The sequence below is a fragment of the Amphiura filiformis genome, unplaced genomic scaffold, assembly GCF_039555335.1.
Source record: "Amphiura filiformis unplaced genomic scaffold, Afil_fr2py scaffold_29, whole genome shotgun sequence".
NCBI lineage: Eukaryota > Metazoa > Echinodermata > Ophiuroidea > Amphilepidida > Amphiuridae > Amphiura > Amphiura filiformis.
In genome coordinates this window covers 78,780-91,574 of record NW_027305493.1, presented here as the reverse complement: position 1 = coordinate 91,574, position 12,795 = coordinate 78,780, and the positions used below count along the sequence as shown (strand labels likewise).

Here is a 12,795-nt window from a genome sequence, read left to right as displayed (position 1 = left end):
GGTTATCTGGGGTCAAATCTTTATAACTTCATTTTCTGGATATCTGCAAGGGGTATGGGGCTCAAACTCAGTGACAACAAATCTCATGACCAGGGGAACATTTTGCAGGGGTCAGGTCAAAGGTCATGTAGAGGACAAATTTTCTAAATGCATTTTCTGGACATCTGTTAGGGGTACGGGGCTCAAACTCCACAACAACAAACTTACTGACCTGGGGAACATTTTGGAACACTGTGCAAGGGTCATGTCAAAGGTCATCTGGGGTCAAATCGTAGAATTTCATTTTCTGGATATCTGTAAGAGGTACGGAAGGGCTCAAACATGGTGACAACAAACCTCAAGACCAGGGGAACATTATGGAACATCATGCATAGGTCAGGTCAAAGGTCATCTGGGGTCAAATCTTAGAATTGAATTTTTTGGACATCTGTTAGGAGTACAGGACTCAAACTCGGTGAAACCAAACCCCATGACCAGGGGAGCATTTTTGGAACATTTTGTAGGGGTCAGATACCTCCACAACACCAACATGCCCCAGCTAGGTTTGTGGTCTATGACCACCATTTGCCACTAGTTTAGGGTTAGGATTAAGGTTAAGGTTAGGGTTGAGATTAGGGTTAAGGTTTGGTTTATGGTTAGTGTTATGTTTAGAGTTAAGGTTATACATTTGCGCAGGGTATACCAGAATTATTCCCTTTTTTAATACCCGATGATCCCCTTATTTAGGTTCGGCTACCCAATAACTTCCTTTTTCTAGAATTTATATCATCAAAATGCCATTAAATAATAAAGAATTAAACTTCAAATTCTCTTATTTCAGCAAATGTGTATTGTAAGTTTGTTAAATTTGGAACAAAATATTGAGTTTTAGTTTTGGTTTTGATTTTGGTCACGTGGTTTCCTATTATCCTGCCTAACATATTGACTCACAAGATATATATGTTTGTTTCTACCTTTTGTTAAAAAACTAAAAATTTGTATAATTTTCATTTAAGGGGGTACTACACCCATTGATTTTTTGTTTGTTTTTTTTGCATTTTTTGCATTTTGTGAAGAAATTACAAAAAAAAATTGGACAAAGTGGTATGCAAAATGAAGGGGCAAATCTTCTCGTTTTATTGGTGGCATCGGTATCAATGTAGCCTACATGCTTTTGAAGATAGAAGCCAAAAGGAGGTACATCACTGATGATTTAAATTCACTTTATTTTGGAAAGCTTACTATCAACGGATTTCGTTAAAATTTTGGATATGTGTTGCTAACACATTAGGGAAATAAAGTTGATATGTAAAATGGGAATAAGTGGTTTCTGATTTCTTTTATGACTTCATGAACTTGGTGCTCCACAACTATCAAAAAAGGAACTGGTTAAAATGCTTCTATTTTCAATGTTGAGCTATATTTTGTATTTTTAACTTGCGACATTATTTCACTGAACTTATTTAAGCCAAAGGTAACAGGTTACCACAACCACACTACAGCAATGTTGAAAAAAATTGTATTTCTTGTCACCTATACCACCATATTGGGTAGTTTTCCGTAAGCTTAACTTTTGTGATTTTGGTAACTACTTTATATTTATTTGTGAAATCCGTCTCAACTAGGCATTCTAAATTGTACTCACCATTTACATCCCAAGGTATATTAGTATATCCACCTTGCACTTCTCGATACATATCCAGTTAAAGACAGAATATCAAAATTATGCCTCATTATGATATCACAGACTCTCACATGTGTATTCAAAATTGATGCTTAAATTTGACCTGAACCAATTGACCTATAACCTAACATACGGACGTGACCTAATAGCCTTTTCTTCTCCTAACAACACATATAGTATTAAATTGACTAATGGCTATGCATCCATTGTATAAGTGTTTATTTAATTTATTCAGTGTTATATCATGGTTATATTTTGCATGCACCACTAGATTTTCTATAGAGAGTATAACAAACAATTTAATGTATTCTATTCATGTACTCTACTTGAACATGTTCAATAGAATAAATTATGGTTTGTTATGAAACACAGATCTGAGTTACTAGGATACAGTAAATAAAAATATATAGGGCTAAAATGACTTACTAAAATGGTTTAAATGCACTTTGTATGTAGATATATTTTATAAGTTCAGGACATGAGGTGATGAACATATTTATGTACGTCATAAATTTGCAAGAAAAAAGAAGAGGGTACTGATGAAAATCAGGGTATTATTCCCCCTTAAGTTTCTTATAATTATAATTCACGAGGAGAGAAATCGAGCATGTCGATGTACATTGTAAAACGTGGTTTAGAAAACCGAATAAGCTATGATTATTTTAGCTGTGAAAAAATATAGACCATCGAAATATTAGTATTCGGCACTACAAAAGGGAAGATTCAGGGGTTGAGCGCTCCACAGACTCCGAGTATTGTACGTACAATATTGTATGCAACATATCTACGTTATTTAATCTATTGCCATTCTATTTCCAGTAATATAGTTCTAACGAATGCTTGATGACGAAAAATCGATAATATGTTACATGTAATATCTAGTAGAAATATATTATCGATTTTACGTCATCAAACATTCGTTAGAACTTAAACATTACTGGAAATAGAATGGCAATAGATTAAACAACGTAGATATGTTGCATACAATATTGTACGTACAATAAAAAGTCTGAATACTGCTTTATGAACAAAATCGCTTCATGTCCTTAATCCCATGCACCAGAATCGATGAAAGGCCATTATATGACTTCCAATATAAGCTAATGACTTTTACTGAATCAAATTTTACTGAAAAAATTAGATGGGGAAAGAGGGTGTGTGTGGGGGGAGGTAAGGGTAGGCAGAAAGAGAAACAGATAAGAGAGAGCATTGGAAGTGAAAAGGGAAGTGGGAGGAGAGCTCGAGATAAAGGAGATATCAAATGTAGGGGAGGCGTGGAGGGGATGGAAGGAGACACTTAGGGAAGAGGGGGTTATGTAGGTGGGGAGAGGGGAGCCTAGGTAAGAGATATGGGTTGTGCTTACAGGGGATAAAAATTCATAATCAAATCAACTCCATGCATCGTTTATGTTTAATACAAACAAACAAAGCCCCGCCCACCCCTCAATTTACGCGCATGTATATGATTATGATTTCTAGGCCCAGAACTCGGGGTGTAATATGCCACCTTCCAGTACGACAGCAACTTAGCTCACTTCCGGTAATTTTTACCGGCGTGACCTCTGCTGTTACGTAACGCAATGTTGAAAATCAGGTGGCAAATACGGTTTTTTAGAAAACATCAAAAAAATGGAATACACGAGTCGTTTCTCCCTTCATTTCCATATTGAGCCCATAGATAAGATATGAAACATGAGTATAAGGCAAAGAATAACGTGTAAAAGTTGAATTATTGTGGAAAAAATGAATGCTTTTGGTGCGCGAAGTAGCCTAAAAAATGAGAGAAAATGCATGTCACGATCACTAAAATGGTTATATCTGCAGCTTTGAGGAAACGCCGGTCTAATGCTTTTCTGTTGTGATAAACATTAATTAACCACAGCTTGTATTAAAATTTCAGCGAAAATGAGCGGTGGAACAACCTAGTCGTAGGTTGAAAAGTTGCGTTCTTTGAGTCCTCGTGCCGAAAGCGCACGTTGCAAGTGTCACGATGCTTCACGAAATGGATCCCACCTGGCGCTTTCTATTATACATGTTATATTGATTAATATAGCAATTAAAAACGTCTATTTTTATATATTTTATAAATGCAAAATACTCTATTGTGTAACAAAATATTGTAGTCGTCAAAGAAGGTAGTATCATCTCATTTAACTGAAGTACAAGCAGTTTTGAAAAGATTGTTGTTGAGTGAGATCCTTGAACACGTTGAACGAGAAATAAGATAGCAAAAGAATACCCTTTGCCCGAACAAGTTGCGATGGCTTAGTGGACAGAGCGAAGTGTGCAGTGCCGTAGGTTGAGAGTTCGATTCCCATGTTATCTTATCGATGATGTGGAATTTTTCAGTTCGTTTTTCTTTTCTTTTTTCCTCTCCCTTTTGTCTTTAATAATATAGGCCTAATGAATGTCGGCTTGAAGGCCCAGTTTTTTCATGATTTATTTCTTGTTCATGTTTAAGCCTAATCCTACATTCGAGTTCATATCTTTTAAATAAAATGCATTTAAGTTCAGTAGCTTTCAATATGATATAATCAAATAAAGCATGTCAAACTTAAGTAATTTTTAAAAGTTCAAGAATATATATAGGCCTAGGCCTATGCCTATCAAATAAAGGAACGTCAACACAGATTTTCACGATTTTTTAATTGGACTAGACCCCTCCCATATCGGCAACATATTTTATGAGCTTTTATGCATAGGCCCTACATATCAAATCATGAGATGCACGAATTTCAAACCTAATATTTTGGCATATTTGTAATTTTTACACAATGTTCAACTTACACCTCGGATTACACCTAATATAATTGGAATCAGCCAAGTTCGTTGTCTAGACCAATCTCCCATAGAACACCACAGTTAAGCGGTCAAGATATTAAGTGTTTTCTTTCATTTTTATCTCGCTACTTCTGCTTCAAATGTAACGTGAAAACCTTCCTGACAGTTATTTACTAATATTATAAATATTGTTATAATTTTTGAAATGACAAAACTTCAAATTTGCCCGAAATCGTATATTATGGCTTTAATAAAAATATGAAAACTTGGATTTAAAAATATGAGTTAAAATCAAATCAAAAATCAAAGAGAGGTGCTTGCGGGGTTCGAACCAAGATCGAACTTCCAAATACATGTATTTACCACTAAGCCATACCAGAGATATGATTAATTCGGTGACAATAATAGCAATGTTATTCCCGCTAGTTGAGTAAACGGGAGCGGTTAGTAAACGGGAGTGGTTAGTAAACATGGAAAACGTTGATGATAATCATGGTGTCTTGGTGTACGTGTAGATTATTCATCCAGTAATGATCATGTTAGCTTGATAATAATGACAATCATATGTTAGCTCCTGTCATATTAAACGTAGGAAGCTAAACTGTACGTGAATATCCAGACTTGTGATAATGTTTTCTCAGATTTCTTTTGAAACAGCTCGTGACAAAATGGTTGATTTTAGCTTTATCCCAACAAACATAAAACCCCCGGGCATAAAACATTAATGTTAGCAGAGGTTGTTAAATTTTGGGTTATAATGGTATAAAACGTGTAAGCAAGTTGCTGCAAAATATTTTAAGCGAGCCCGTGTTGTTAATAGCTAGGCCTATATAGCCAGCATTTATTTGCGGGGCCGCAAGTTCCCCTAAAGTGGGCTCACACTAACATTTAACCTTTTCGGGCTATAGACGAATCCAAATACACGCATTCCTACACCTGACTAGCAGCCTTTAGTTGGGTCCCCGTCGGCTACAATGCATCCAAAATGTGAAATGATTCGGCCTTGGCGGAAATTTTAAACTGCATTCCATCACCGTTTTACACCTTCCGCGAAAACACAGGTAGACAAAAGAAGTTTACAACACAATACAGTTCCAACAGTTGTGCAAATAAAAGCCGCCTTACACCTAGCATGGAAATAGTAGATGAGATGCACCTAGAGAAGGTCGAGGAGGGTTAATAGAATAATACAATAGAGATAATTCCGCAGGTAAGCCCGTCGCATCTATTCATAGATGTACAAATGGATGAACAAAAGGACTATGTATGAAAAGATGCGACAGGATTACCTATATTGTATATTATTCTATTAACCCTCCTCGTCTTTGCATCTTCTCTAGGTGTTAGGCGGCTTTTATTTGCACAATCGGGTGCTCAAAACCCCAGGTTGGTGCAAGCGGGAAACCAAAGATGGCCGACCAAATCCTGACCATGACTTGGCTCGTTGGATTCGTCTATACTGAACAGTTGAACGACTCTGTTGGCTACATTTTAACATTTTCTCTGAAAAGTTGACTTTTTTTTTGCAAATCTGTCACACAATGATCCCCAAAGGCCTTTACTTTGACCAAGTTTCCAATTCTGAGGGGACTTAACCCCCTGCACGGCGCGACACAATGATGCTTCGTGGCCATTCAAAAAGGTGGCGGCAAAAACTTCGAGTGTGCCCCCCTTTCCCACATTCCTGGATCCGCCACTGTCTCAGAGAAGCAGTCAGTCACGTACACATACGTAGGCCTACGCCCATGGGCCTACGCGCGGTAAGCCAACATTAAGTGCGTCCATACCATGCGCCGCAATGCGCGTGAAACAAAGGTGCCGTGTACGCGAAGGTGCGTGACTCGCCACTTACAGCGAGTGTTGGATACCGCTTGCATTTGACGCGATTGCTGTCATGACCTGACCCATAAGGTTATTGACCTCAACGGCCTAGCAACCGACCATTTTTTTTGTTATTTCCATAGTGATTGAATAGTGTTGCACAAAGGAACGTCAGATGGTTTAATGGCAATATGTACCCGATCAATGTACGAATAAATCAGAGCTGAAAGTCAAAGCATCTCGGAGCCTATTCGCGAACAAGATTTAGCGACTTCCTTTTATTTATATAGATGTCAGGAAAACAGTAATGCTTAATACTGTATTTTTGTTCAAATCCTAGTGTTAAACTTAGGCGTGAAATTTAGTCATTTAGTGTAAGATTTTCGATTTTGAGAGGCTTCAACTCTGCCCGCGAGCCTTTTTGGGGATCAACATTTTAGCTTTTTAAAGTAATATAGTCCGCTAATAAAGGATTTTAACAACTTTCTAACGCACATCACTGTGAACGACATATCACAGTTTTGTCAGAATTTCCGTTTTGATTTCACCATTTTTTACTGCCGGCTGAAAATGTTTCAAAATCAACGCGTGAAATCTGAAGCTAATACTAGCATTGTGGATAGATTTTTAACAGTATCGTTTTTGTTAACCAACTTACCATCCAAAGTAGTTCTCAAGACTTTGATGAAACCATAGATACCAACTCGGACTGCATGTGATGAACAGATTTTAAACTAGAATCAAAAGAACCAGCTTAGGCCCTCTCAAAATGTACTTTTTAAAAATATCGCGTTGTGATAAAAATGACTGCCTTTTCCTTGTTTTTTATAACAAGGAAAAGCTCAAACTTCACACGTAGTGTTGTCTCAGTGTCCATTACTGGTTGGCATTATTTAGATTAAGCGATTTTCATGATTTAGGCCTACTTAGCCTACATTTGACCAACTATTTGCCCACACCGTGTACGAATATATTCCAAATATGGCGCTGCATTCAGTATCACACTAACGACAAGGTTATACTAAGATGTGTAAGACTTTCTGACACTATATTCACGGTTTTTCTAATGGCTAGTCAAACTTATGACAAATTTGGCTGGTTTGCGTTGTTCAATACCATTTCACCCTGATGTGACAGTGACGCCACATCCCGGGTCACGTCAGTATAAAGCTGGTTTCATACTACCCTGCCGCTTGCAATGAGCTGCGTGGCGCACGCGCATTGCAGACAATCGGACACAATCAAGGCTTGTCATTGGTTGAAACGCTCTGCCGCTTGCCGCAGCGGCAAGCGGGAGGAAAGTATGCTGGGGGGATTTATATTAATTTTATTAGGCGCAGCATCACTCGCTGGAGTTCGATGGCGCTGGTGTACATGCGCACGCGCTTAAAGACACCGCATATATTATGCGAGAGCGAAACAGCTGTTCACAACGCGTTGACATCACTGCCACATCGGGGTGAAAAATGGTATAGGTAATAGATGACTATAAAACCTCAAACTCGCCCTCTCGATAAAGGTTGGCAATTGAAGCAGGCCTCAGTTTAGCGAACGTTGTCTAGTTTAATGCGATGCGAGTGCAAGCGCCGCTCGGACTGTGAAGGTTTCTGGATACCGAATATGGGTTTAGATTAGGCCTATATCATGTCCTCTAGGCCATATAATTTATTTTGGAAAGGAAAGTCTAATCTCGGAGCCTATTCAATTGCGAAGGGACTGGATTTTGTCATAATAATATAAAAATTAATACTTGTCGTCCATAACAAGAAAGAATGCCTCGCGATTTTTTTGATATCCTGCCAGAGTATTTTAATTGATTAAACTGAACATGAACTATCTTTACTAGCTTCATGCACTAATTTGCAGACCCCCCCGGCCTTCTACATGTAGTGAGTACCACATTAGATTGTGTTTACAAGAAATAATAAGCGCTGCCTCCTCGAAATTTCTTATGCCAGCAGCTTTGATGATTAAATATTATCTACAACTCCGCACCTGTGTTCAAGGCCTTTCTTTTATCTATTGACCTCAAAAGAAAGGATTAGAATGATCAGAATACCGTCCCTGACCCCTTTCCACACATTAATAATGAGTCGGTAAGGGACCGTGCTACCGTTATACTTCAACGAGTACGTATGGCCACAACACAGTTCAATGGCCTTATTGTGATCTGGCGGGCGTTTTAAAAGCACGGTCCCTGACTGCGTGGGCATATTTCCGGGCAAGGAACAATAGAGACCAATTGCCTGGCAATGACGTCACATGTAATCCCAGTCTATACGCCGTAGAAGTGACGTAGTTAATCGGATTAACTACCATAGCAATAGATGAATACAATTTTGACTATACCGCCCTGCACTATAACGTTCACGCGGTACCGATGCATTGAACCATAGATGTCAAAGAAAGGCTAATCACTCGCACCTGTAAGATAAGTATCTTTGAAAAGAGCGGTATTATATTCAATCTATGTTTACTGACATACACAGGTGATTAGTGCAATCTGCTTGTAGTGCAGGGCGGTCTATTCAAAAATTGTATTCATCTATTGCTATGGTAGTTAATCCGATTATGACGTCACTTCTACGGCGTATAGCGTGATTAGAACATTATAGACTGGTGGTCACTTATAGCACGATCAGTACGAAAAGTCCAATGCGATTATTAATGTATTTTCTAAAATTAAAAGAACCACTTTTTAGCGGGAATTTTGTAAGTTACACAGCTGAAGTTGTGAAAGGGTTGAAAGACTACAATATTACGGCATAAACAAGAATTTCTTTGTTTGGTCGTTATTCATATAGGCTCATCCCTTAAAGACATTGTGCATATAATTTAAAACCCATTATTTTGAACATTAAAATGACTGCTTCTTGTGTTTAATCTTGAATGTTTTTTTTTCTGGTTGATTGTTTAGAATGCCATTTGGGAACTTAATGGACGTCTCAATTCTATTCCTAATGCACCTGCTTGGATAGGTAACATTCTTTTTCGAGTATATGTGTCTGTATGTCTGTCTGTTTGTCAGTCTGGGTGTCTCTCCACCTGTCTATCAAACCATGGAGGTATATAAATAAATGGAGAATGATCCAGCCAAGCCTCTTTTGTACTACGTTGGTTATGACCAATTATTGTTGAATAGGCAATTTCAGGTTTATATTGATTATGCTAAGCTGATTACATTGTGAAATCTGTTTCACTGGCCATTGATTTCAATGGGGTAAAATGAAGTTTATACTTATTGGAAATTAAGTGCTCATGTTTCATAAAATTTTGATATCAAAATCTCATTTTCGTCAAAAATTTAGTGCTTAAATTGCATCAAGAAATCAGTCTTTTTGAAAAAAGAAACACCTTATCTGTTGTCATCTTGTGACTCCCTACATTTTGGTCATGAAAAATTGAATTATGACTTTTTTTCCAAAAAGTTATGACCCCCCGTATATTTGGAACCCCTCCCTCCAAAGAAAATGATAGCCTCCTAATACTATTAATAATCATTTAGGCCTAAATACTGATAATTATTTATTATACAATGAGAAGTTTAATGATGATGATTTAGGCGGCCTATACGATTTCATGACAATAGGCCTACAGAATTAAAAGTTTAAAATAACATGACATATCCGTCATGGCACTCAATCAATTTGACCCGAAGCTTCAACCAAAATCACGATTATCATACACTAAACTATGAGAAACTGTTTAAACAAAGTATATAGGGCCTATACATTCCGAAAATCAATTTCTCTCTAGAAAAGATTGTCTGATCATCACTTTTGCTTGAATTACGAAGTACTTCCGGTAAATTTTGCTCGCTCGTAACTCAAATGGCCCAAATTGGCCCAACATAATTGTTTCACAATCGGAAGGTTAAAACGTTTTGCTTTCATTTGCACTATATTTGAACTCCCTCAGACACCTAAAAAGCATAATATATGAACATGAAAACTAAGTATATTTGTCAAGTTACGGCACAACTAGTGTAGAAAACAGTTTCATAACTTGAGAACAGAACATCCGAATTTCTTCGGGTTTTCGCACGATCATACATTGAAACTATAAGCTATCAAAACTGGTGACTTTGAACTAGCTGATTGACTAGCTGACGTCATTATACAGTCTCTTTTACAAGGCTTCCGGTACGGGTCAATGTAGGGTCAATTCCTATGAGGAAATTTTGGGAGTGACAATCAATGAACCATGGTAGAGGCTCATAACCATCGTGGATATAATAATAGAGGTAACGGGATAATCTCCACTTAGGAGATTAGAATTCTGGCGATCATTCTCCATTTATTTATGTACCTCCATGATCAAACTGTATGTCTGGTCATGCTGTATTTCCTTCTCTCTGTTGGTGTTTTTTTTTTTTCAAAACCAGCGACATTGACCATAAGTCTGATGTGATTTCTTGTGTTTAGGTACAACTGACAATGATAGTCCGCTTTTAAAAAAAACCTGTGTGGAATGTAAGAAACGGAATGCGGGGAAGCTAAAAGTAAGATTTTACGACTGTAAACTATATAGATGAGTTGATCCCAATGTTTATAAATAAAGGCATGGAACTGGTATATCGATATGCTTGAGTGAACTGCATGCAACCACTGCATTGTTCAATTCGCGGTCGAAGTGACGTAGTTAATGGGATTAACAACCATATAGCAGTAGATGAATTCAATTTTAACTATATCGCCCCCACTACAACGTTCATGTGGTACCGATGCATTGAACCATTCGCCACTTGCACGGTTCCGCCATTATGCACTATATGTGGGGAGAGCCTCGAACTGGCAGCATACATGAAAGGAAGAATTACGTAACCTTACACAGAATGTTATATGACTGGTTCAATTCCCATTCATGTATGCTGCCAGTTCGAGGCTCTCCCGCACATAGTGCATAATGGCGGAACCGTGCAAATGGCGAATAGATGTCAAAGAAAGGCTGATCACTCGCTCCTGTAAGAGTAGTATCTTTGCAAAGAGCGGTATTGTATTCAATCTATGTTTGCTGACATATACAGGTGATTAGTGCCCTCTGCTTGTAGTGCAGGGCGATGTATTCAAAAAGTGTATTCATCTATTGGTATGGTAGTTAATCCGATTATAACGTCACTTCGACGGCGAATAGCCTTATTGTGATGTGGCGGGGGATTTAAACACGAGCCCTGAGCAACTTTGATGCGCGCGCATACTGCCAGGCAAAAAAACCAATGAACATTATGATGATGCGTGCGCATACTCCCATTGGCAGTAAGGCATTGACGTCAGAAGTCAACTCATCTATACATGTAGATTACAGTTTTAAGTCCCGTTAACCCGGAGAGGGCACTCTACATAACAGGTGACGGGTATGTATCAAATTAACTTTTTTAATACCCCATGACCCCCCTTTTTTTTTAAAGGTTCGGCTACCCAATAGCCACCTTTTTCTAGAATTTTACCATCAAGATGAAATATAAAATAATGTGGCAACTTTTGAATTTTCTCATTTCAGCAAACGTGTATTGTAAATTTGCGCACACAGCGTGCAAGTATTTTGTATTTAAAACTATTTCGGCCCATGATCGGGGTGAATTTTGGTGCAAAGGGGGCTCTTTGCCCCTTTTTTCCTTTGCCCTCCAGATTTTCTCTTTCATATTTATTTGGTCAGAGGGGCACTATTTTATTTCATTTATTGTCGGGGGGCACTCCCCCTACCATGCTGGCTACACAACTGCCGAATTGAAGTGTTTTGCTATTTGATGGGCCAGTTCGCGTTCATTTTTGCAATTTTACCCTATTTGGGCCAAAGACATGGTGGTTTTTCGACGTGCAGAAAAGTTGCATAGGGCAATTATTGCTTTATTTTTCTTCTATAGGATCTTTAGGTGGTGGAGGATGGGCTCGTCAAGCTTCCTCCGCCTATGATAATGCAGCATGAATTAGTTATATATATATAATAAATTAATAATCTGAACTACATGAAACATTATTGTAAAAATTGTTAACACTAACGAAGGACAAAGATATTGCAGCTTTCTTAAAGAGCTGTGATTTAAAGAGCAGACTAAAAGGAACTGCCGCAAACCTCAAAATTAAGTTATAGGCAAGACAATTGTTAAAACTGCATAATTATATATCTCTGACTATTGAATGGCTTATCAAAATACATAAAGCACCTAGTCAAATACCCATGTACTTTTGTTCTGGTTTTACTTGAACATCGAGTATTTTTTGCTTCAGGACTAATGTTGCTAAAGTTTTACCCCTCCCCCTACATGTACGTGCCAAAAAACTTTTTAACCCCCTCCCCCTGTTCATACATCCAAAAATCCAACACGCCTTAAAGGTAATGTATAACTAGGCCTATATTGTATTTTTCAGATGCCATCGAATGTACCAGATAGTGTGTGGCGCGGAGCAAGAAAGACTACTTGGGCAGTGGCCGAAGAATTTGTTGTTCCCACTCTCCTAGATATCGATGTTTTAAAAAACATAAGGAGCTTTAAGAAAGGTAAAATCACGGGCGCAATATGTGCCGAGAAT

At 37.9% G+C, this 12,795-nt stretch overlaps 1 protein-coding gene across 1 annotated transcript in view; it reads left to right on the top strand.

The window, feature by feature from the left end:
• The window catches only part of LOC140143814 (sushi domain-containing protein 2-like), a 36,466-nt gene extending 24,276 nt beyond the window's left edge, over positions 1-12,190 (top strand). The window contains exons 17-18 of the mRNA XM_072165625.1: positions 9,183-9,243; positions 12,129-12,190. Coding sequence (XP_072021726.1) covers positions 9,183-9,243; positions 12,129-12,190 — 123 coding nt within the window. The remainder of the gene's footprint in view (positions 1-9,182; positions 9,244-12,128) is intronic.
• The last annotated feature ends 605 nt before the right edge of the window (positions 12,191-12,795 follow it).